Genomic DNA, 21885 nt, shown 5'->3' with positions numbered 1-21885 from the left:
TTATAGCCTAAATATTTACTCCACAAAGTAACTCTATGAACATGGAAAACCGTGATCGATGGACCTATCAACCTTTACGTTAAGGAGAAAATCCAATGCGACTTGGAGGTGAACAACCGAAACATGATTATGTATTTCTGCTCTGTTAGTAGGGATGCACGGTACCAAAATTCCAGAAGTCGGTAACAATACCATTTAAAATTGTATGGTTCTAGGTACCAATTTTGGTACCACAGCAAAATCTGTTGGATCTATTTTACCTTTTGAACTATTTAAAAATATATTAAATTCAATTCAATAAGTTGAATCCACCTGTCACTCAAAGCGGCCACGCCCTTAATTATGCAGAACTTTAAGGCTTTATATAATGTAATGAGTTATAAAAAAATTCACCCCCCTCACAGTTGTCATGAAGGGCAAAATTAGCCGTATAGACCAAAACCACAATTTGTACCAGGCTGTAAACATGTGTTTTTCTGCTGTAAAGTTGGGCATTTTAACATGGGGCTCAATGAGATTCTGCTCCCTTCTGGAGCCTGTCCCTAGCGGCCAGTTGATGAATTGAAGTTCAAGTCACTTCTGTATTAGCTTCAGGAGAAACTGGGGGTGGTTGCCACTTGGTTTCAGCGCAGCGCCACCTACTATTTTTTGCTTATAACTTCTGAGCGGTTTACCCAAAAATCATAAAAGTGGAGACTTTTTGTCTCGTTAGATTCGGGGCCGAGTCAAATGATATCCAATTTTTCCATATTGCCGTTGTTTGCTCACCCTCTTGTCATTCCAGACCCATATGACCTTCTGTGTTATATGGAACTGAGATGTTTAGCTGAATGACTGAGCTGCTCTCTTTCATACAATGAAAGTGAATGGGGACCAGAGACTGTCACACCTCCAAACGGGCAAAAAAAGTGTCTTAGCATCATCCATTAATCCATAATGCTTCTGAAGTCATATCTTCTAAAGCTGCATGATAGCTTTAAACCGACTGAAATATTCAATGAAAATGTAGCTTTACAACCATGGTCCCCATCACTGTATAGAATAGAGCAGCTTAGACCAGTGTTATTTTAGTATTTATATACTATTATAGTATTTAATATTTTTAATTAGCGTTTCATTTTATATTTTAATTTCAACCTTTGTAATTTGTCATTTTTATTAGTTTATGTGGTAACACTTTACAATAAGATTCTATTTGTTTAGTTAACAATGAAAAATACTTTTAAAGCATTTATTATTCTAAGCTGATGTTAATTTCAGCATTAACTAATACATTATTAAGATCAAAAGTTATATTTAATGGGCCTGAGCTAACCATGAAGTAAATTTTTTTTTTTTTTTTTTTTTTTTATCTAACATGAACTAATATCAATAAAAAACTGACATGTATATTGCACATTGATAGCTAATATTAGCTAATTGTACAAAATGGGACCTTATTGTAAAGTGTTTTTTTAAATACATTTGTTATTTGCTTCTATTTTAGTCAGTTTGTACTTCAACTTAAACTTTTAAAGAAAATGTTCCTTGACTGCTAACTGTAACAAGTTAAAGTTTTTCCTCTAATATATTTATTTAATTTGAGCTTTATTTAAATGACTGTAAATAATATGTAATAGTTTTAAGCTTGGATAACATTAACAACACTGGCTTAGACATTCTGCTAAACATGTTTTCCATGGATGGAAGTCATACAGGTGAGAAAATGACAACTGACATTGTTTTTGTTTTCTTGAGTGAACTATTTCTTTACTCCATCCACCATTGGGCCATCAAAAAGTGTTATGGAGAAGATTCTGAACAATGATTGTATATTGACACCGATTAAGTATTAAAACCCTGTTATGTTTTTCCCTACAGAGATGGAGTCCCACCTTATAGGTATCGTAAACCGCATCGACGTGAGATACACGAAAGTGCCAAAGTTAATGGGCGAGTGCCACTACCTCATATCCCTGTAAGTATGCTTTGGATTTCCAGAACACCTTGTTGACTTAACAACACTTTGTGTGTATGTGTGTGTGCCTCTCTACCTTTTATTCCATCTTTCTCCCTTTCTCTATCTCTCCCTCTCTCACCCCCACTCCTTCTTTTTATTTTATTCTCTGTGCCTTGTCTCCGTCCATCATCTTCTGGTCTTTCCCTGTCATTCTTACTTTCTCTTTTCTTCCCCCTGCCTTGTCTCTCCCATCGCCCCTAAAATGAATGTGCATTCTTAAGATGCACAGTGGTGGCTGGGGAGCTTTGATCATGTGCCGGCGAATAGCTGATGGAGAGTGAGAGAGCGCGAGTGTGCTGTCTAAAGCGTTCCTGATGCTCTCGTCAGCTCTGCCCCAGCAGATGTGAAGCCTCCCCCTCTGATGGCTCGGCTTTCCCACTGTACCGGCTCCAGCATAATTGGAGCCTCTGAGATGGAGCCCAATTTAACAGAGCAAACATACACTTCCCCTCACCGGGGCCTTTCACTCATCCTATAGAGACTGAAAGCTGTGGAGGCAGCGAAGACACTTCAGCTCATCCATGCATGACGTACTGGAAACTCTGTACTGATTTTTCCGCATGCTCACCGATATCTGATTATCGAACGATGTACGAGTTGCAGATGTGCAAACTTTCTTAAAGAGAGTTCACCTGAAAATGTTCTGTCACCGTTTATTCACCCTCATGTCGTTCCAAACCTATATGACTGACTTACTTTATTGCATTGAACACAAAATAGTATTGCTGCGTCCCAATTCGCCTACTTATACTACGTCCTAAAAGGATGTACTCTTTTTGGGAAGAAAAAGTACATACTTTTGAGTGTGTAGCAGAAGAGTATGCAAGCTTTGGGACATACTACTTCGTCATCTTTAACGGACTCTGTTGCGTGCGTCCCGTCACCGTTTAAACTGCCCTGTCAATCGTCGTCACAGTTCAAATCCCCCACTTTCAATTTAATTTCCTACCGTATCGGAGAGAAATGTAGTCGCTCGTTGATCTGCCTTTCGTGGGTCTTTACTGCAGAGACTCCTCTCATGTGTTTGCAAAGTTAATGGCCAAACGTATCATTACAAAAGTTCTCAATGCTGCTGAAGGAGAAATATAATGTGGATAATATTGAATAAATATCTTTTCGTCAGGTTAAATACTGATAATTGCTCACTCAAACCACTTTATCTAATCCTCTCCACTTGACGGTTACGCGAGTCTGACGGTTATGTTTGTAGTTTTTTAACACTTTTTATCCGCGTTTGTAGTTCTAATCGAATCCTCGTCCATCTCGCAATGGGTTGTGGGCAATATCAGCCGTTAGAGTGCGCATCGATCTGCACTTCGGATTCTGACCGGAAATAGTAAACCATCTGGGAATCTTTGGAATACTCTTTTCAACATACTACGATTTGGGACACACTAATTCTTGTTTCGAATACTATTTAGTACGGATAGTATGCGAATTGGGACGCAGCATCTGTTTAACAGGATGCTTGTAAAATTATGGCTCCTGCCATTGATGCTCTCTGTGAGAAATGCTGCCAGTATAGATCCAGCAGCAAGCGGATGTTTTCTACTAATATCTCATGGCTTGAAAATGCTCTCAGCCAATCAGATTTGAGAACCAGAATGTGCCCGACGTTAGAACTATGTTCGGAAAGCAAATGACGCATTCTACAGAGCCCCTAAATGGACATAAAAATAAAGTAAAAATGAGATGGGAGAAAAAAAAAATATTTCTATGATTTTGTATTCTCTCTCAATTACATAGTTGGGGAATAATAATAATGTATATTTAATTTGCGGGAATCAGTGAGCCCCTATCAATATGAGGGTTATTGAAATCGCTTTTCTCTAATCTCTATCCCCGTCGAAAAATCAGTTAAAATTTGCAGTGTGGGAATACTTTTGATATAGAAAAATGGACGTATGGTTGTTCTCGAGAAACAAACAAATGGTTTTAAGTTTGTTATAATAAAGAATTTGTCCAAGCTATTAATTTTAACTGATGATGATAAGAATTCGATTTTTTTTTTAAATGCCTTATACCGTGATATTTCCATGATAGACGGTTGTCAAATCTCATACCGTTACAACCCTACTCTCTTCACGTGATAAGTGAAATCCGATGTACTGTAATGTAACCAACGACCGCAGCAAGCCTAACCATGTCCCTTTAGGGTCTCCGTAGAATGTGTTATGTCATTGAGTAATGACAAATTTTGGCCTGTTCCTCAATTAAGATTCATTGTATGAAAAAGAGCAGAGTGAACGACTTAGCTAACATCTGCTTTTTTTTGTTCAACGTGATAAAGAACATTTATATGGATTTAGAACAACATGAAGCAAGTAAATGATTATAAAATTTTCATTTTTAGCTGAACCGTTGACCTTTCAATTCTTATTGCTACATCTTTCTCAAGTTTTCTTCTGCTGTACATTACATTCACATTGTTTATGGTTCTAAACCTTTAACACTCTCTCACTTGGACACCACCCCCCCACCCCGGTTCTATTTTCCTATTCTGTCTCTGTTAAGTTTAAAAGGCTCTCTTATATTCTGTAAGCGTGGTCTGCGGCAGGGAGGCAGTGTTAGTAACCAAAACGCCTTGTCAAGACTTGACAGATTCTGCAGTTCCACTGGGCATGTAACCGTGTGGGCTGCGGAGGAGACTGATGAATCTTAAGCAAACAGAAGGCCAGAACAAAGAAAGCTGAAACAGACTTTAGATCAGATTTGGCCCTGTAATCAAAATTTTAACGGCTCCTGTAAGGGTTTTATTGGACCTTGTCCAGGCATTGCCTGCAACTATATTTCTTCATGTGTCTCTCCTCCTCCTCCTTTTTCTCCTTCCAGACTTCTGGAATAATACATTTCCTGCATGTCTGTTGTTTGGAGTTTCATTGGTTTTAGAAGAGAAAATGGTACAATAAAGATCTATGTGCATTTTTCCCCTGTGCCACATAATCTGCTCCGATAAAGAGACATTATCTGATAGTCAGCTCCTTGTTAGAAGTTTTGGGTTCATGTCGTCCAGTTGTATGTTTTCTGACTGCGTCCTCTACCATGGGGTTTCATTTTCATTTAATTTTTTTTCATCATATTTTCAGTTTGAAAGTTTCCAAATGAATCCAAAGCATGTATAGACTATGATGAATGTACATTACCTTTAAAAGTAAACTAAACTTTAAAAAAAAAAGTTTAATTATTAATTTTATTATTTATATTTATTTTATAAGAATGCATTTGCATAAGAATGCATATGCTGTTCTTTTTAACTTTCTATTCATCTAAGAATCCTGAAAAATGTATTAATGTGCCACAAAAAAGCAGCACATCTGTTTTCAAAATGATTTCTAAGGAACTGAAGGGTGAAGTAATGGCTGCTGAAAATTCATCTTTGCCGTCACTGGAATAATATTTCTCAATTTTACTGCTTTTATTGTAATTTTCAAATCCAATAAATGCAATCTTGGTAAGCATAACAGCAGTTTCACCCCACACTTTTTAACTTTAGTGTATTAAAAATTAAAAAGAGAGCCCCCCCCCCCCCCCCTTTATCTATAGTACTGAATTAATTGTGGCCTTTCTGCTGTATTATCTGTTTTTTTTTGTGTGTGTGTTTGTTACATTTAGCCTAGTTTGGTCACAAGATGCAGTATGTTAAGGTTACCCAAGTACTTCACAAAAAGATTTTCAGTACAGAGGTGCCAAATTGAAACTTTTAGGCAGAAACCAAAATGAATTAATTTCATGAATTTGAACTAAACACCAACATTTTACATTTCGGTAAAATGAAAATAAACTTTATTTAAATCACACTGGTTTGATTTTGCACATTAATCGGTTAATATTGACTACTTTCTCTGCAACAACCACATTTAAATGTAGGAGTAATCCCTGTTATTCTGTGTGTACCAAATACACTTATCAAAACATGATTTTTTTTTCTTCTTCTTCTTTATTACTAAATAAACCACATTATGTTTTAAATACATTAATTTCATACACAAATATAATATGCATTTGGGAGCTCAACATGTATCAGTTGTCTTCCCATCTTCCAAACTCTTCCTTATCTTTTGTCTTCAGCTGATCACATGCCTGCAACAGTTTAACCTGTTTGGTGGATCGATTTTCCTTTTAACAACTATTTTGCCTTTTGTTCATGTCCTTTTAAGCTGATGCTTTTACACTGGAACTGTAGTGTGTGTGTGTGTGTGTGTGTGTGTGTGTGGACAGAATCAGTGCATTAATTCTCAAATGGCACATTATCCAAAAACGTGTAGCCTGTATTAATGTCCTCCTGCTTTCAAAATTGTATTTTACACTGTCATGTATTTTCTCTTCACATACCTATTTAATCAGCAAAGCATTGCATTAGATGTAAATGGTGACCTTGAGTACTGACTCGCATTGTCTTTCCATCAGCGCACAAACCGGATGCCAAAGGATATTCACGTTGAGCCGGAGAAGTTTGCGGCGGAGCTGATCAGCAGGCTGGAGGGGGTGCTGAGGGAACGTGAGGCGCAAGAAAAACTGGAGGAGCGGCTCAAGAGGGTTCGACTGGTGAGTAGAGCATCCAAACATGCCGGGGAATCGTCACGTCACTACTGTATTTCAAGCTGTAGCAGATAGATCAAACACTGAGGCCTGTGCCTCTTCTCATCACGAGTGACACAGTCGGATGTGTTCTAAAGACTCGATGTCTTATCAAGGGGACTCTGCTCATTTCTGTCGTCTTTCTTTTCAGTGTCAGGTGATTCACCTGCCGAGATTGAGCTACTTGCTAGTCTGCCTCAGTGTAATGACTTTGTTTGAAGTCAGTCGGGGCGTGAAGAAATGCTTGCGCACACCGCAAATGGGAATCTTTTTCCCGACTCAAAGCCAGGTGTTAAGTCTCAAGGCAGATTATTTATGTAGTTTGGCCTCCTGTAAGAGGAACTTCCGTCACAGAACAGTGACTTTGAGTTATTAAGAGCCGAAGGAGGAATGTCATTCGTCTCTTAATTGATATTCTCACCGGTGTCTCAGCTTTCAGCAAACTTGTTTTAGGTTTTCTTTATCTATCAGCTGAGCGGCTGTCTTCTATAATGCAGCACTTTCTCTATTTGGTCCACTGAGCAGGACTGACTCTGACAGTTAAACATGTTTTTGCCAGCAACTGAGCCTTGACAATTTTGAATAAACCCTGAAATCATAATTCTGGGGTGTTATGCAGTCATTTTCAGATTGTTCCGTTTTTAGAGGTTGAATCGGTGCAGTGGAAATTGGAATGATCTCCGCATTGCGGTTGCATTTGTGTTGTCTCCTTTTTTTTGGCATGATCTGTCAAAGATCATCCAGAGCGCTGACCTGCACAGCTGTTTAGTAAAAAAAAAGAAATGCGCACAAGCCAAATCCTCAGAATTCCTTATCTCCTTGGACTTCACTACCTGGAGAGAGAATCAAAGCATTGCTATGGCTTTGGTTTTATTGACCTTCTCCATTATGAAAATGAGGAGACAACCAAATGAAAAGGCGCATTTGATGGAGAAGGAAATTTGTTGGAAATAAACATAAAATGTACTTAACAAATAAAGATTAAAATAATACTTAAGCTACCATTCAAAACTAAGTAAGATTTAAAAAACGTTGTATAATTATGCTCACCAAGGCTGCATTTATTTAAAATCACTATTTAATACAGTGAAACAGTGAAAATTCAGTAATATTGTGAACTTTTCTATTTAACATTATATTACAACATTATAAATGCTGCTTAATGTTTTTATGGAAACAGTGATGCAATTTTATTTTTTTCAGGATCATTTGATGAGTAGAAATTTCAAAGGAACAGCATGTATTTGAAAAATAAATCTTGTAACCATTATAAATGTCTTTACTGGCAATTTTGCTAAATACAATGCATCCTTGATAGATAAATTAATTTAAATAAAACAAAACATATCTGTAACCCAAACATACCCCCTTTACCCCTGAACAGTGTCAAGTGAAATATTGTAATGTGGACTGATTATCCATTCATAAAATAAGTTTTGATTAGTAAGTAGCAGAAAAGATACTTCATGAAGAAAACTGTGCATAGTTTAGCCCACTTGAACAAAGTTCATCAATGGCAATGCTACATTATAACTATCAAAATGTAAAACTTGAAATTATTATTAAATTAGTATTGCTTAAAACAGTTGCACAAACAAAATGATTCATTTTATGGGGGAAAACCTGAAGCTACAATAGTTCGATACTATTCAGATAAAATATTTATATTTAGTAATTAGCCTGTAACACTGCAGAGTTTGTATGGAAACACAATTGCAGTTTAATTACATTTCGGTTGTGACTGTTTTCATAGACAAAGCTACACATTTTCATTGTTTAAAAGTAACAATACAGAATGTGTCTCAAATGTAATTTAGTCACCAGACTATGATTGAAATTGAATTAGTCGAATAGGATTCAGTGTTATTTGCCAGTAAATTCTAAATCAGAGAAAGCCAGTAAAATATTCTGTTATTTAATCTTAAGAAAAGAGACATGTCAAATAATGTATAATCTAAGGTCTGTGCTTGTCCAGAAATATATTAAAGTCATGTTTTGAGCAATAAGAGTATTATCTCATAGCTCTGTTTCAAGTCATTGTGTGGTTTGAATGTGTCCATAGCAAATGCCTATCAATAGAAGCTTGAAAGGGCGACATCTGCTGGTTCAAACATGTTACTGCACAGTGATCCTACAGCCTATTGTTTTCCGCAATACACTTGCTCACCTGGCCGATTTCCTTGTCTATATATATAATTAATTTATACATTTTTTCAGATCCAGTTCATACTAAACGTCTGAGATCTTGTCATTATTGAATAATCTCTGTGTCCTGTAGGAAGAAGAAGGTGACGATGCAGACATCTCTACCGCCCCCTCCCTGGCCAGTCACAGAATTCCTCCTGCGGTCCACATGCAGCATTATGGCGGTCGCTACTCTGAAATGAGCTACAACGGGCTGCAGCTACGGGATGCACATGAGGAAAACCCCGAAAGCATCCTGGATGAGCATGTGCAGCGTGTCATGAAAACCCCTGGCTGTCAATCTCCAGGCACAGGCCGCCACTCACCAAAGTCCCGTTCCCCAGACGGGCTGCCCGCGGGCAAGATTCCCGGGATCACGATGCCGCCGTCTGTTAGCCAAGGCAAGCACCAGGCTCGACTGGCCCCGAAGGGTGAGGCGGCGCACCTGCACCATCACAAACACATTCACCACACACACTATGGTGGGAAGCCCAAAGAACAGGTGGAGGCGGAAGCCATGAAGATGCATGGGGGCTCACCCTGGAACATGGAGCAACACCACTATGGATCCAAGTCACGCAACTATGCAGATGGAATGAGCGTCGGTCCCAACGGCATGGACCCCATGGGTTATGGGTATGTGTCTCAATGGCTTTTGTTAGATATATACACACACACTACCATTCAAAAGTTTGGTGTTGGTTAAGACTTTTTTAATGTTTCTGAACAGTCTCTTCTGCTCACCAAGGCTGCATTTACTTGATCAAAAATACACTCAAAAACAGCAATATTATTATATTGCTTGTATATTAAAATACAATAATTGTAAATTACAATTTAAAATAACTGTTTTCTATTTGAATATATTTTAAAATGTAATTTAGTCCTGTGATTGCAAAGCTTAATTTTTAGCATCATTATTTCAGTGTCACATGATCCTTTAGAAATCATTCTAATATGATGATTTAATGATCAAGAAATATTTTTGATTATTATTAATGTTGAAAACAGGTGTGCTTTTCTTAGAAACCATGATACTTTTTTTCAGGATTCTTTGATGAATAGGAAGTTCAGAATAACTTTTTTTTTTTAATATAAATATTTTGTAACATTATAAATGTCTTTACTTTTATTCAGCAAGGATTAATTTATTTCCACCCAAAAAACCCTCCAAACTTTTGAACTATGGTGTATATTGGAAATGTTTAGTGAAGCCATTTATCTCAACAGCTTCAGTGATTTTGAAGTTCTTGTGTTTTACTGTAGCAGTAAAGGCAGCACGCTGTCAAAACGGCCGGTCAGAAAAGGAGAAGAGGGTCGAAACTTTGAGACGCGAGAACCCTTGCCCCTTGATGATATGGAGAGGAACCAGAAGATACTGCAGTGGATGATGGAGGGTGAGAAGGAAGCTGGACGGTATAAGAGGAGCCCTTACGGGTGAGAAGCCTTTCTTATTGTAATAATCTAGAGGATGCAAGACGTTAATCAATAATGAAGACGTCTGGCCAGATATTCAAATAGTTCAAAATGAATCTTGTAAAGGCTCTTTTGGTCTTGCTTATTCTTTAGAAGCATCTCCGGCTCCAAGAAAGCTCAGAGTCACGAGGTGTCGAGGCCCAGTTCGGTGGAGCGGCCGGGGGCTGTGCACCCTTGGGTGACCGCTCAGCTCCGCAACAATGTGCAGCCCTCGCATCCCTTCATCCAGGACCCAACCATGCCCCCCAACCCAGCCCCCAACCCCCTCACACAGCTGGAAGAGGCACGCAGGCGGCTTGAGGAAGAGAGGAGGAAGTCTGGAACGCTGCAGGCCAAGCAGAGGTGAGAGGACGTGCCCGCAGAAAGTGGCCTGATTTGTTATTACATGATGATAATCACATGCAATTTGCCTTCGTCTCAGTGATCCTCAGTCTGTGGTCTGAATAATTTATTCAAAAATCACTTAAAACTTTGAGATTTCTGAATTTAAATACATTTTTGGGGCGGAGCATAACATCAAAAAATATCAGGGTTGAAACTTTCCTAATATCATAATGTAGGGTAAAAACATCTTAAGAGAATGAACTTCTAGAAAAGAAAAGCCTTAAAGGATTAGTTCACTTTTAAATAAACTTTTGCTGATCATTTACTCACCCCCGTGTCATCCAAGATGTCCATGTCTTTCTTTCTTCAGTCGAAGAGAAATTAAGGTTTTGGATGAAATCATTCCAGGATTTTTCTACATATAATGGACTTCAATGGGCTCCAAACGGTTCAAGGTCCAAATGACAGTTTCAGTACAGCTTCAAAGGGCTTTAAATGATACCAGACGATGAATAAGGGTCTTTATCTAGCGAAACGATCAGTTTCTGCGAGAAACCGAGCAGTATTTATGCTATTATTTTACCTCTTATCAGACAAACGTGATCATCTCTGAGCTCCGCCATAACTTCCGCTAAGTGAGGTCAAAATACGAGCGTGGTCATAGATATATCGATCGTAGATGCCTCATTCGACAGGCGCTAATGAGGCATCTACTTATACATCTATGACCACGCACGTATTTTGACCTCACTTAGCGGAAGTTATGGCGGAGCTCAGAGATGATCACGTTCATCTGATAAGAGGTAAAATAATAGCATAAATACTGCTCGGTTTCTCGCAGAAACTGATCGTTTCGCTAGATAAGACCCTGATTCATTGTTAGGTATCGTTTGGTATCGTTTAAAGCCCTTTGAAGCTGTACTGAAACTGTCATTTGGACCTTGAACCGTTTGGAGCCCATTGCAGTCCATTATATCGAGAAATATCCTGGAATGTTTTCATCAAAAACCTTAATTTCTTTTCGACTGCAGAAAGAAAGACGTGGACATCTTGGATGACATGGGGGTGAGTAAATTATCAGCAAAAGTTTATTTAAAAGTGAACTAATCCTTTAAGTAGTTTGGCAAGGTCTTTGTTATTATTGTTATTTTTAGTAGTAGAAGGTAGTAATGGTTGTATAATTAATAATAGTATTTAGAATTTGTTCAGTTTAAATAATTTTCGATCTATTCAAATATTATAAAAATTTGAACAAGAAATCAAACTTGCAGTTAGACCAATGTGCTGAAACGAGCAGGGGAAAACAAGAAAGGACCCATTTAGATCCCATTGACTGTGTCCAGGTCTACAAGTCTCTTAAAATGTCAAATAATTTGACCTTTTTATGACAAGGCAAGTTTCGCCCAGTCCGGTCATGTGATGTAACTCCTTGCGTACTTTCTACTTTTCTAACGTTTTATTGAAAATAATGATTAAGCAAGACTTGCGTGTATTGGAGGTGTAAAGAAAATGTTGCTGGTTCCACCATTTAACATTTTGTCATTAAATTAACTTAAATTTTTTTAAATCCATATGAAACCAAAGATTATTTTTAAGCACATTGCTTAATTTTTCTTTCTATTGGATGTTTGTTGGTGACCCATCTATTACCCATAATGCTCAATGCAAGGCTGCGTCCTCTTCCCCACCCTCCTTCTAGTCAACATGTTCCCACACACATTGTGGCTGGCTGAGGTGCATGCGTGTAATGAGGCTATGTGAGCCTGCGAACGCAGCCGGTGTGTCTAACTCGGGGTTGTTCCTCAGGTATGTGATGGAGGTGATCCAGAGGGGTCGCACCGCTGTCAGGCCCGCTCTGTTTCCCACGCTCAGTGTGGTGCCCGCCGTCTCCGACACGGAACTCTCCGAGTCCGAGTATGTTCCCAATACTTCTTCATAGAGCGTAGCACTTCCTTTCACCATCCCATGCTACCGAAACATGCATTTGCATGTGTTTGTCAGGGCTGTGCCTTCATGTAAATCACTAATGCTTCTGTGTGTAGCTTTTAAGAGTATAATTTAGACTGACCGGTCTTAGCATGTAGTTCCTCACAGATCTGGTTGCAGTGTGTTCTGGTGTATTAACCACTGATCAGCTGGAGGAGAGCTAATGCAGATATGCAGTTTAGTGACATCAAAGCTTTGGTGTGGATGAGATGAAAGCGGCACAACAGTGCCAAAGCTTTTTTTTTCGTCTTCTGAGGAACATTTGTCAGACATCTGGAATTCATTTTACTTGGCAACAGTAAACCAAGCCTCTGCTGCCCACCAGCACTCGTGTCCACTTCAAACCCAGTGCAAGGGCTTTCAAATACGGCTCTGCTCCAGACATCCTTTCGGGACATCATAATTCTCATTTTGCTTGCTAGAAAAGCAAAGCGCACCATTATATGCCATCTTATTCTGGAATGAATGCTTTGGTTTGTTTTTCAAGTGCCTTTCGGTTCATTTGCAGGCATAAGAATATGAAGAAGCAGCCCTGTGAGAACATCACCGTGGCCTATTACTTCTGTGGAGAGCCCATCCCGTACAGGACGTCCGTCAAAGGGAGGATCGTCACACTGGGGCAGTTCAAGGAGCTGCTTACCAAGAAAGGGAGCTACAGGTAAACCTTCTGCACCTTTTGTTCTTAGCATCAGTAGTTTTTTGGGGACCATCTGTAGTGTTTAGTTTAGATGATCAAGAGTTCACCCAAAAATGAAGATTCTGTCATTTACTCACTCTCATGTCATTCCAAACTTACTTGCGTCTGTGAAATACAAAAATAGACATTTGTAAGACTGCTGGTCACTCATGGAACTGAAGCTTTCAAGCTTTCAAAAAGGATGCAATATCAGTATAAAAGTGTCATATAACCGTTTCATACATCCTGCATATTGTTTTTTTAGTTTTTTAAAGAAATTAATAATGAAATTAATACGTTTATTCAGCAGTAATGCATCACATTATTTAAAAGTGACCGTAAAGACATTTCTAATATTACAAAAGATTTTTCAAATAAATGCTGTTCTTTTGAACTTTTTATTGTCATGTTCACAATTTTCTACATAAATATTAAGCAGCACAACCGTCTTAACATTGATGACTATAATAATAATGTTTCTTAAGCAGCACATCTGCATATTAGAATGATTTATATCATTTTAAAGCATATTTTAAGGATCATGTGACACTGAAGACTGGAGTAATGAGGCTGGAAATTCAGCTTTTAATCACAGGAATAAATTACATTTTAAAATATTTTCAAATAGAAAACTGGATGAGGGTGAGTAAGTCATGACAGGTTTTTAATTTTTGACTGAAGTATTTCTTTAAACTTATTACAAGTATCAATTGGTTATACAGTAGTGGCCAGAAAAAGTGATGTCACTAGAAAAAAATGACATTTTCACCATTTATACAAAGTATTATTAAATGGATAGTTCACCCTGAAATGAAAATAGTCATCTTTTACTCACCCTGCTGTTGTTCCAATGCCCTATGTCCTTCTATCTTTTCGGACCTTAAAAGGAGACATTTTGAAAAACGTCCTACACACGCTACTTCCTATAATGGCAGTGGATAGCAACCAGGCTAAAACATTGCCAAAAATTATACAAAAGTATCACACAATGATACAGTGAGATGCGTGCCATATATGGAAAGTGTTCAGGAGGCACACTGTAAGGTTTTGTGAGAAAGAAACCGTATTATTCAGCCAAAATACTGAACTCGGCCTTTACCCTGTGTGCGTTCCTGTGAGTGCATGAGCCGTCAGCAGCCGCTCACTCTTACTCGCAATGTTGTCATGACAACCGAAACACAACCTACACTTCAGGACGTTTACCTTATTATTAGTATTATTTCTTATAATTTAACTTCTTGAATAGACAAGTCACGTTTGTTTCTATTGAGCCTGATTTCTCAAAATGGTGTGCGTGTGTTTATCCTGGTACCATGACAACAGTATGAGTTATAGTAAGAGTGAACGGCTGCTGACGGCTCACGCACTCACAGGAACGTGCATAGAGTAACGGCCAAGCTCAGTATTTTGACTGAATAATACGGTTTCTTTTCTCGCAAAACCTTACAGACTGCCTCATGAACACTTTCCATATATGGCGCTGTATCATTGCGTGATACTTCTGTATCCTTTTTGTAAAGTTTAAGCCTGGTCGCTCTTCACTGCCATTATATGGAGGAGCGTGTACAGGACGTTTTTCAAAATTTCTTCTTTTGAGGTCCGAGAAAGATAGAATGACTTAGGGCATTGGAACAACAGCAGGGTGAGTAAAAGATGACTATTTTCATTTCAGGGTGAACTATCCCTTTAAAACTGTGTTGTTGTGCTTTGAGTCAATTGTTTTATTTTTGAGAACGCAATGAAACATGGCAAATTGTGCAGACATAATTTGTGGACAGGCTGTCATGCAAAGAAATTATGAACGCAAGCAAAAACCAGATAACCAACAAAATATTAATAACAGATTATGTTGTAGTCAATGTTGGCTTTTCCTGTGAGCTTTTTGTTTTTCTATGCATTTTTTCAGCCCGTTTTTTTGGAAATCCCAGGATGTCCTTCGATAAAGAGTAGGGGTGTAACCCCGGCATCCTGGCCAAATTAGCCAATTGGCCTCTGTCCATCATGGCCTAATCCCCAGATATAATGATTGGCTTCATAACTCTCTCCTCTCCACCAATAAGCTGGTGTGTGGTGAGTGTTCTGGCACAATATGGCTGCCGTCGCATCATGGCAAATTTGACCCTACTCTTTATCGAAGGACATCCTGGGATTTCCGAAAAAATGCATAGAAAAACAAAAAGCTCACAGGAAAAGCCTACATTGACTACAACATAATCTGTTTTTAATATTTTGTTGGTTATCAGGTGGATGCTGTCCATTGGTGGTGGTTGAGGAGATTCCCCCCCTTCTATGAAAAGCGCTATATAAATGTAACAAATGATTATTTAAAAAAAAAAAATTGTATAGTAAAATAAAACCTGTAGCTGTAGTTTGCCTTTTTGTCTTTTTTTTTTTTGCTAGATAATTTTCAGATAAATACTGTAACAAAGTTTAGTGTTTTGTTCTTCCTCTTATATAAAATATTTTCCTAATTTTGATGGTTTAATCGAACTTGTAGGGCCATAAACCATATCTCCTCTGGATATCACTTTAGGCTGCTACTGTATAATGCTATTTAATTATTTAAAAAAAAGAAAAAATTCATACTTTGTCAATTAAACATAATTACTTGACTGACATATATGGTCTTCACGATCCCTCTCCCTCATCACACCTCAGGTATTATTTCAAGAAAGTGAGCGACGAGTTCGACTGCGGAGTGGTGTTTGAGGAGGTACGGGAAGACGACGCCATCCTGCCCATCTTCGAGGAGAAGATCATCGGGAAAGTCGAGAAGATCGACTGAGACCAGGAGGAAAGGAGACGGGAAGAGAGGGAATCGGGCTGCATAGGAGCGGCAGCATGTGGAGAACTAGAGGGAGCAGCGAGCAGGTGCTGAGATTGGTACAGCGTACGTGGACGTGCGGGAGAGCGAGAGGTGCAGAACAGGGAAGGTTGCTGTGGAAAGTACACTATTTACTCCGAGGCTTCTACCTCTGCACAACGGCTTTTAAAGTCGAGTCAAACAGCTGCTCAGTGCTCAAGATCACTGCATTGTGCACGGAGAGCCCTCGGACTCACAGAGACGGAAGCGCGAGGCAGCGTTCTCTCACTTTTGCTATATTTCTAACTCTGAAAAATGTAATGTAGCAATGTAAAGTTAGCCTAGAAAAAAGTACTATGAGAATATGTTTACTAAAGCTGCATATTTTTGATATGACGTATCAGAAGGAACATATCCTTTCTAATTTAACAACTCTTGTAATTTTATATGTACTGGTACCAGATATGTACAGACTGTCTGTTTAAAAGGAAAAAGAGAAAGTTTTATATCTATTTAAATATTTAAAAAAAGGAAAAAAAAGAGAAATCGGTTTAACCCATATCAACCTGACCCGAAACGATGATGGTAGTTTTCACGAAGCTGCGGTTACGGAGGCTGTTCGAGGAGCGGGAATCATAACCCACGCTTTACCCCAAGTGCTTTTAACTCATAAAATCGGTTTGTAATCAGTCCACATCGGAGAGGGAGCCGTCAGCCGGGCGCTGCACTTTTCACTGCATTATGCGTTGATGTCAAAGGAGAATCGCTTCGAGCGAAAGTCCCATACGACGATGCCTTCGCGTTGCTCCGTGTCTTTCGGTGATGTCATGACACGCATAATGCTTAATCTCTCCCCTCTTCACACACACACAGCAAGATATGAGGGCAAAGGATGAATGTCCCGACATTACAAAACAATTATCTCAAGATTTGTGAGTTGATATCCAAAATCCACAGCGGATCTGACGCCTGTTTATGAGCAGGAGAATGTGAGACTTGTGGAAGAGGGCACGAAGTTCTGGTTGTCCTGGGGTCCATCGTCTACCGAGTGCCATTGGACAACATAATAATCATGTTTACACTTACCTTAATGTATTACAGAACAAGAAACAAATAAAGAATTGTAGCCTTTTCAGTTTAACACGGCTAAATGTGGTGCCTAGCGAGAATTAGTTTTAGCCCAACGTGGTCTGCCTTGTCGAGATCACGAAACACCAAAGAGAACAATCTATCACGGGAGCCGGTTAAAATCCGTTTGCGTTGTTTTTTTTCAGCAACAAAAATAAAGCTCCTCCATAGAGTTTTCAGGCTGTAACGAAACGCTGAGAAGTGTACTAACCGCTAGGGAAGGCCTGGCGAAACAGAGCCAGGCGTGGTGCTGTAACGTTAGAATGCTCTTTGTTGTTCTGGCATCCCATCTTAATGCGAGTTTTTAAATTTGAAATTCCCAGTGTAGTTTGATTTAAGTTGTCAATGTTTTATCATGTTTTTTGCCTTCATTCGATTAGAATTATTTCGGTCCTCCATCAACTTGAACAATATGGGTACTTGATTCAAAATATGGAACATTTCTCATGTTTGTTTTGACTCATTTTAATTACGGTGTAATTATCAACTGGGATGTAAAGAGTTAACTACTGTGAATAGCCTGGATGTGAGCTCCTCTCACTGAATGATGGATGACCTGTACATAGACATCACAGAGTGCCTTTCTGACCATTCTCATCTCCCACTGTCTGCTCTCCTCACTCCATGTGTCCAGTACCAGGGACTTGCATTATGTTTTTAAGTTTCTTAAGAACTTTGTTTTTTTTGTTCGTTTCCTATGCGAAGAGCATCAACACACTTTAAGTCTTTCTATGTAAATATGTACATTTTTTTTTTTTTTAATGTGTCTTCAACTACAACCAGCAACCCAATTTGGATATTTAGTGCCCTGGTTCTGCTTAAGTGTGCCGAGTTGTACAGTTATCATTTTATGGTACTTTGGACAATAAAGATACGTAATAAAAGAAATGTGTAGTTCTCTTTTGTATGAATTTATATATAAATTATTAATATGTGTTTTGTTGTTTCATTTGGGTTGTTTTCTCCATGCTTATTTTGACACTTTCTCCAATAATTTGAAGTTTAAACAGATGATGGCGCTCTTGTTTCCTAGCAACAGTTTCATGAGCTTTGCCAATATCTCAGGCAGCCGATGGCGAAGGTGCCACATAAACACTGAATTATGACATCATATAAAAGAAACTATTAAAAACATAAATCTGGAAAACAGAATTTTTTGGGATGAAAATAAAATTGACCAAGTGAATGAATAAAATAAGTGTTCAAGACTCTTACCCCCGATTCACCGGCATGCATATAACGGTCTGATTTTGCCAAACTGAGGAAAAAAAGCCATGTGTTGTGTGTGTCAGTTCTGACTGCAAAATCGGTCTGATTTTCAGAGATGGTGACAACTCTGAGACTTGATTTAAAACCGACCCAGAGATGGCGTTATAGGCTACCCTCACAGAAAATGATAGCCTGTTAACACGCGCTAAAGAGCGAAGCGGAAGCCAGAAAATATTCTGTCTGGCAGTTTTGCTCAAAAAATTGACATGAAGGGCGTAAGCATCCGTGCGTAAAGTTCTTGTGGCTTTATGGCCTTTCTAGTTAATGAATATGCAAAACACCATTGCCTCAAAGAAATCATGTTTAAAAATTATTAAAATAAAACGTCAATGCCCAGGGCACCAAGTCAAGACACTGTATAATCACACATTTTACACAAGTTTGTCATTGAGCTTGCCGGTCTATCATTACTAAAAAGACAAGTAGCCTATTAATATGTAGGCCACTTGGACATCACAAGTTTCAGTGGAAGTTTAAACTTCTGAATGTTCTAATGTTTGAAAGGAATGGCGAAATATTAAAGCGCAGACTTTTGCAAACGATGTTTGAGTTCTTAACTCTTTCCCTTCCAGCGTGTTTGAAAAAAGTTGCCATCCACCGCCAGCATTTTTAAAAAATCATTTGTGCAAAATGTTCATGGCCCCCAGAATATTTTCTTGTATGAATATCTGAACATGATATATTAAAAGAAAGAACAGTCTCTGCTTTAAAAAACAAAAAAACAAAAACAAGTTTATTCTAGCTTAATGCATTCTTTAAACTTGAAGAATGAGAAAATGGTCCAAACATAGATGGAGTAGATCGAGTCCATCAAGATTGCACAGTCCTTTCGTCCTGGGTCGACATTTCATTCAGTAACATTAGGCATCTTTCATTTACATACGGTTTAAAGGGCATATTGCAGGTTAAAATAAACATCAAAATGAATATATAACCTTGTATGAAAATATATGAAAAGGTAATGCAGGATTTAAAATGTTTTAAAAAGACACATTTTCACAAATTAAGTAGATAAACTGGCCGTTTGTAAAAAGCAATTTTTTTGTTTTGTTTATTAACATCGCGTCATATTACGTCATGAGATGGAGTTGTTTGTCAGGCTCTAGTTCCTACATTAAAATCTAGTTCCTACATTATTTTTCTTTACATTGACTGCAATATGCCCTTTAATGTTGATGATTGCGTTATTCTATATGCATCTGCTTACATATGATATCGCTTGTTTCTGCTTTTCCCTGCCCCCTAATATATAAATGCTGAAAAATGTCCCCTTAATTTCAGGGAACAAGTTAACAGGAAATATCTGTATGTGGATATTAGCCTACTGAAGGTCACCCCCAGCAACTGCATAGCAACAGCCTTGCAACCACAGCCAGAATATCTCAGCAACCACATGGCAACGGATTAGCAACACTTTAGGGAAAACCCAGAACATCTATCTGTTCTGACCTAACTTCTTCAGTCAAGACCACCTGAACCAAGACAGGGCGAGACGGAGTCAAGACCAGACCAGCTCCCCGCAAATTCATCAGAAAAAAATCCACATTTAATGCATATTAAACATTTAAAGACAATTTATAGAAATACGTGTTTTAATGTTAACTTTGTGTACTTTAAATTCAGTTCGAAATGGAAGTTCTGATAGTCTTTTCTTCCCTATTGTGACGTATATACGTAAAAATGTAGGGCGGGACTTGATTTTGTCCACCGGAAATTGATTGGATGGCTGTGGTTTGCTATTGGTCGATTTCATGTGAGAGACAGGTTGTCCCGCCCTCGCGCCAGTAAACATCATCAGAGCAGAGAAGAGACGTGATGTGACTGCAAGAGGGAGGGGACGTTTTGATAAAAGATGAATTACACAAATGATGTGCATGGACAAACAAAAAAACAGAATTGTCCATTTTGATTTCATGGTGACTTTAAACAAAACCACCCTTTCTGCCTTTGTAATACGATGTATGTGAATAAAGCAGTAGGAACAGGATCTTTGTGGACATCCAGTAGGACCAGGCGCCGTAGGGGCTCTGAGTGCTTTGGTAGGAGGTTTTCTTTTGTAGACGGCACTTCTGAGACCTAATGGGTTTTTAAAGAGGTCCCTGGGGAAAAAGCCACAAAACGGCACAAAATGGACTCTTTAACTTGAGCATGTTAGATATAGCATAAGAAAAATGATTTGATTGGTTGCTGCTTCTGTCGAAGAGGAACAAAGGCACATGTCTTGGAAATGATTGAGCCTGTTCCCTGACATATGTTCAGGTCTTTGCTTCTTGGAGAGGCTGATCAGTTTCATGTTTTTTTCCGTACCTTGAGGATGCCGGTTGATTAAGGTCACTCTCCAGTATTGGACTTGCAATTAACTCTGGAACATTGCGCTGAGCTCAGGTTACGAAAACTGAGCTACTTAATTGAAAAGGAAAGATCATTAGGGTGTTCTGCCGCAGAGTCTAACCCAAGCCTAATGACCAAATAAAAACAAAAAGACTTTCATTAGCAGATGGTACATCTCCAGGATACATATGCAGTGTTTTTCTCAACTGGCCCCTGTGCCCTCTGTGATCAAAGCTACATGTGGGTACATGTTTGATTTATTGCCCTCACTCATCAAATACTGATCTGATGCTGTGGTTCACACTTCTGATTAAAGCTGGATCAGATCAGGCCACCTGTACCTCTTCCAGTCACACCGGACCTGTCTCTGCTTCAGTAATGATGACTCCTGCCCGCTGTGGCAGGTATAATGTGATTTTGGGCTAGTTGCTCTGATGAGAAGTTCTTTGGCTCCCTGCGGTTGTGTGTGAGAGACGGATTTTGTCTTGCTGTTGTGCTCATTTTGTGATGATAACCTCAGCCACCAAAAATCACTTTTCACAGTTGAGCAAGAGGGATTAGTTCCCTTTTAAATAAACTTTTGCTGATAATTTACTCACCCCCATGTCATCCAAGATGTCCATGTCTTTCTTTCTGCAGTCGAAAAGAAATTAAGATTTTTGATGAAAACATTCCAGGGTTTTTCTCCATATAATGGACTTCAATGGGCTTCAAACGGTTCAAGGTCCAAATGACAGTTTCAGTACCGCTTCAAAGGGCTTTAAACGATACCAGACGATGAATAAAGGTCTTATCTAGCGAAACGATCAGTTTCTGCGAGAAACCGAACAGTATTTATGCTATTATTTTACCTCTTCTCAGACGAACGTGATCACCTCTGAGCTCAGCTATTACTTCCGCTAAGTGAGGTCAAAATACGAGTCATAGATATATCGATCAGAGATGCCTCATTCTATTGATCCGTACAGGCGCTAATGAGGCATCTACGTATACATCTATGACCACGCTCGTATTTTGACCTCACTTAGCAGAAGTTATGGCGGAGCTCAGAGATGATCACATTTGTCTGATAAGAGGTAAAATAGCATAAATACTGCTGTTTCTCGCAGAAACTGATCGCTTCGCTAGATA

The 21885-nt window shown here is 38.7% G+C and overlaps 1 protein-coding gene across 3 annotated transcripts in view; it reads left to right on the top strand.

Moving 5' to 3' along the window:
* axin1 (axin 1) overlaps positions 1-18031 on the top strand; it is a 46957-nt gene extending 28926 nt beyond the window's left edge. For 2 of the 3 annotated variants that reach the window (XM_079824412.1, XM_079824413.1), the window contains exons 4-10: positions 1861-1957; positions 6407-6544; positions 8856-9397; positions 10028-10198; positions 10331-10579; positions 13056-13205; positions 15882-18031. In XM_079824412.1, the coding sequence (XP_079680538.1) occupies positions 1861-1957; positions 6407-6544; positions 8856-9397; positions 10028-10198; positions 10331-10579; positions 13056-13205; positions 15882-16008 (1474 nt within the window). In that variant the 3' untranslated portion in view covers positions 16009-18031. Of the gene's footprint in view, positions 1-1860; positions 1958-6406; positions 6545-8855; positions 9398-10027; positions 10199-10330; positions 10580-12367; positions 12476-13055; positions 13206-15881 lie in introns of all 3 variants that reach the window. The other variant, XM_079824411.1, reaches the window with a different exon arrangement.
* The last annotated feature ends 3854 nt before the right edge of the window (positions 18032-21885 follow it).

The sequence above is a fragment of the Gobio gobio genome (assembly GCF_949357685.1).
Source record: "Gobio gobio genome assembly, chromosome: 1".
NCBI classification, from domain to species: Eukaryota; Metazoa; Chordata; class Actinopteri; order Cypriniformes; family Gobionidae; genus Gobio; species Gobio gobio.
This window is presented reverse-complemented; position numbering and strand designations above follow the sequence as displayed.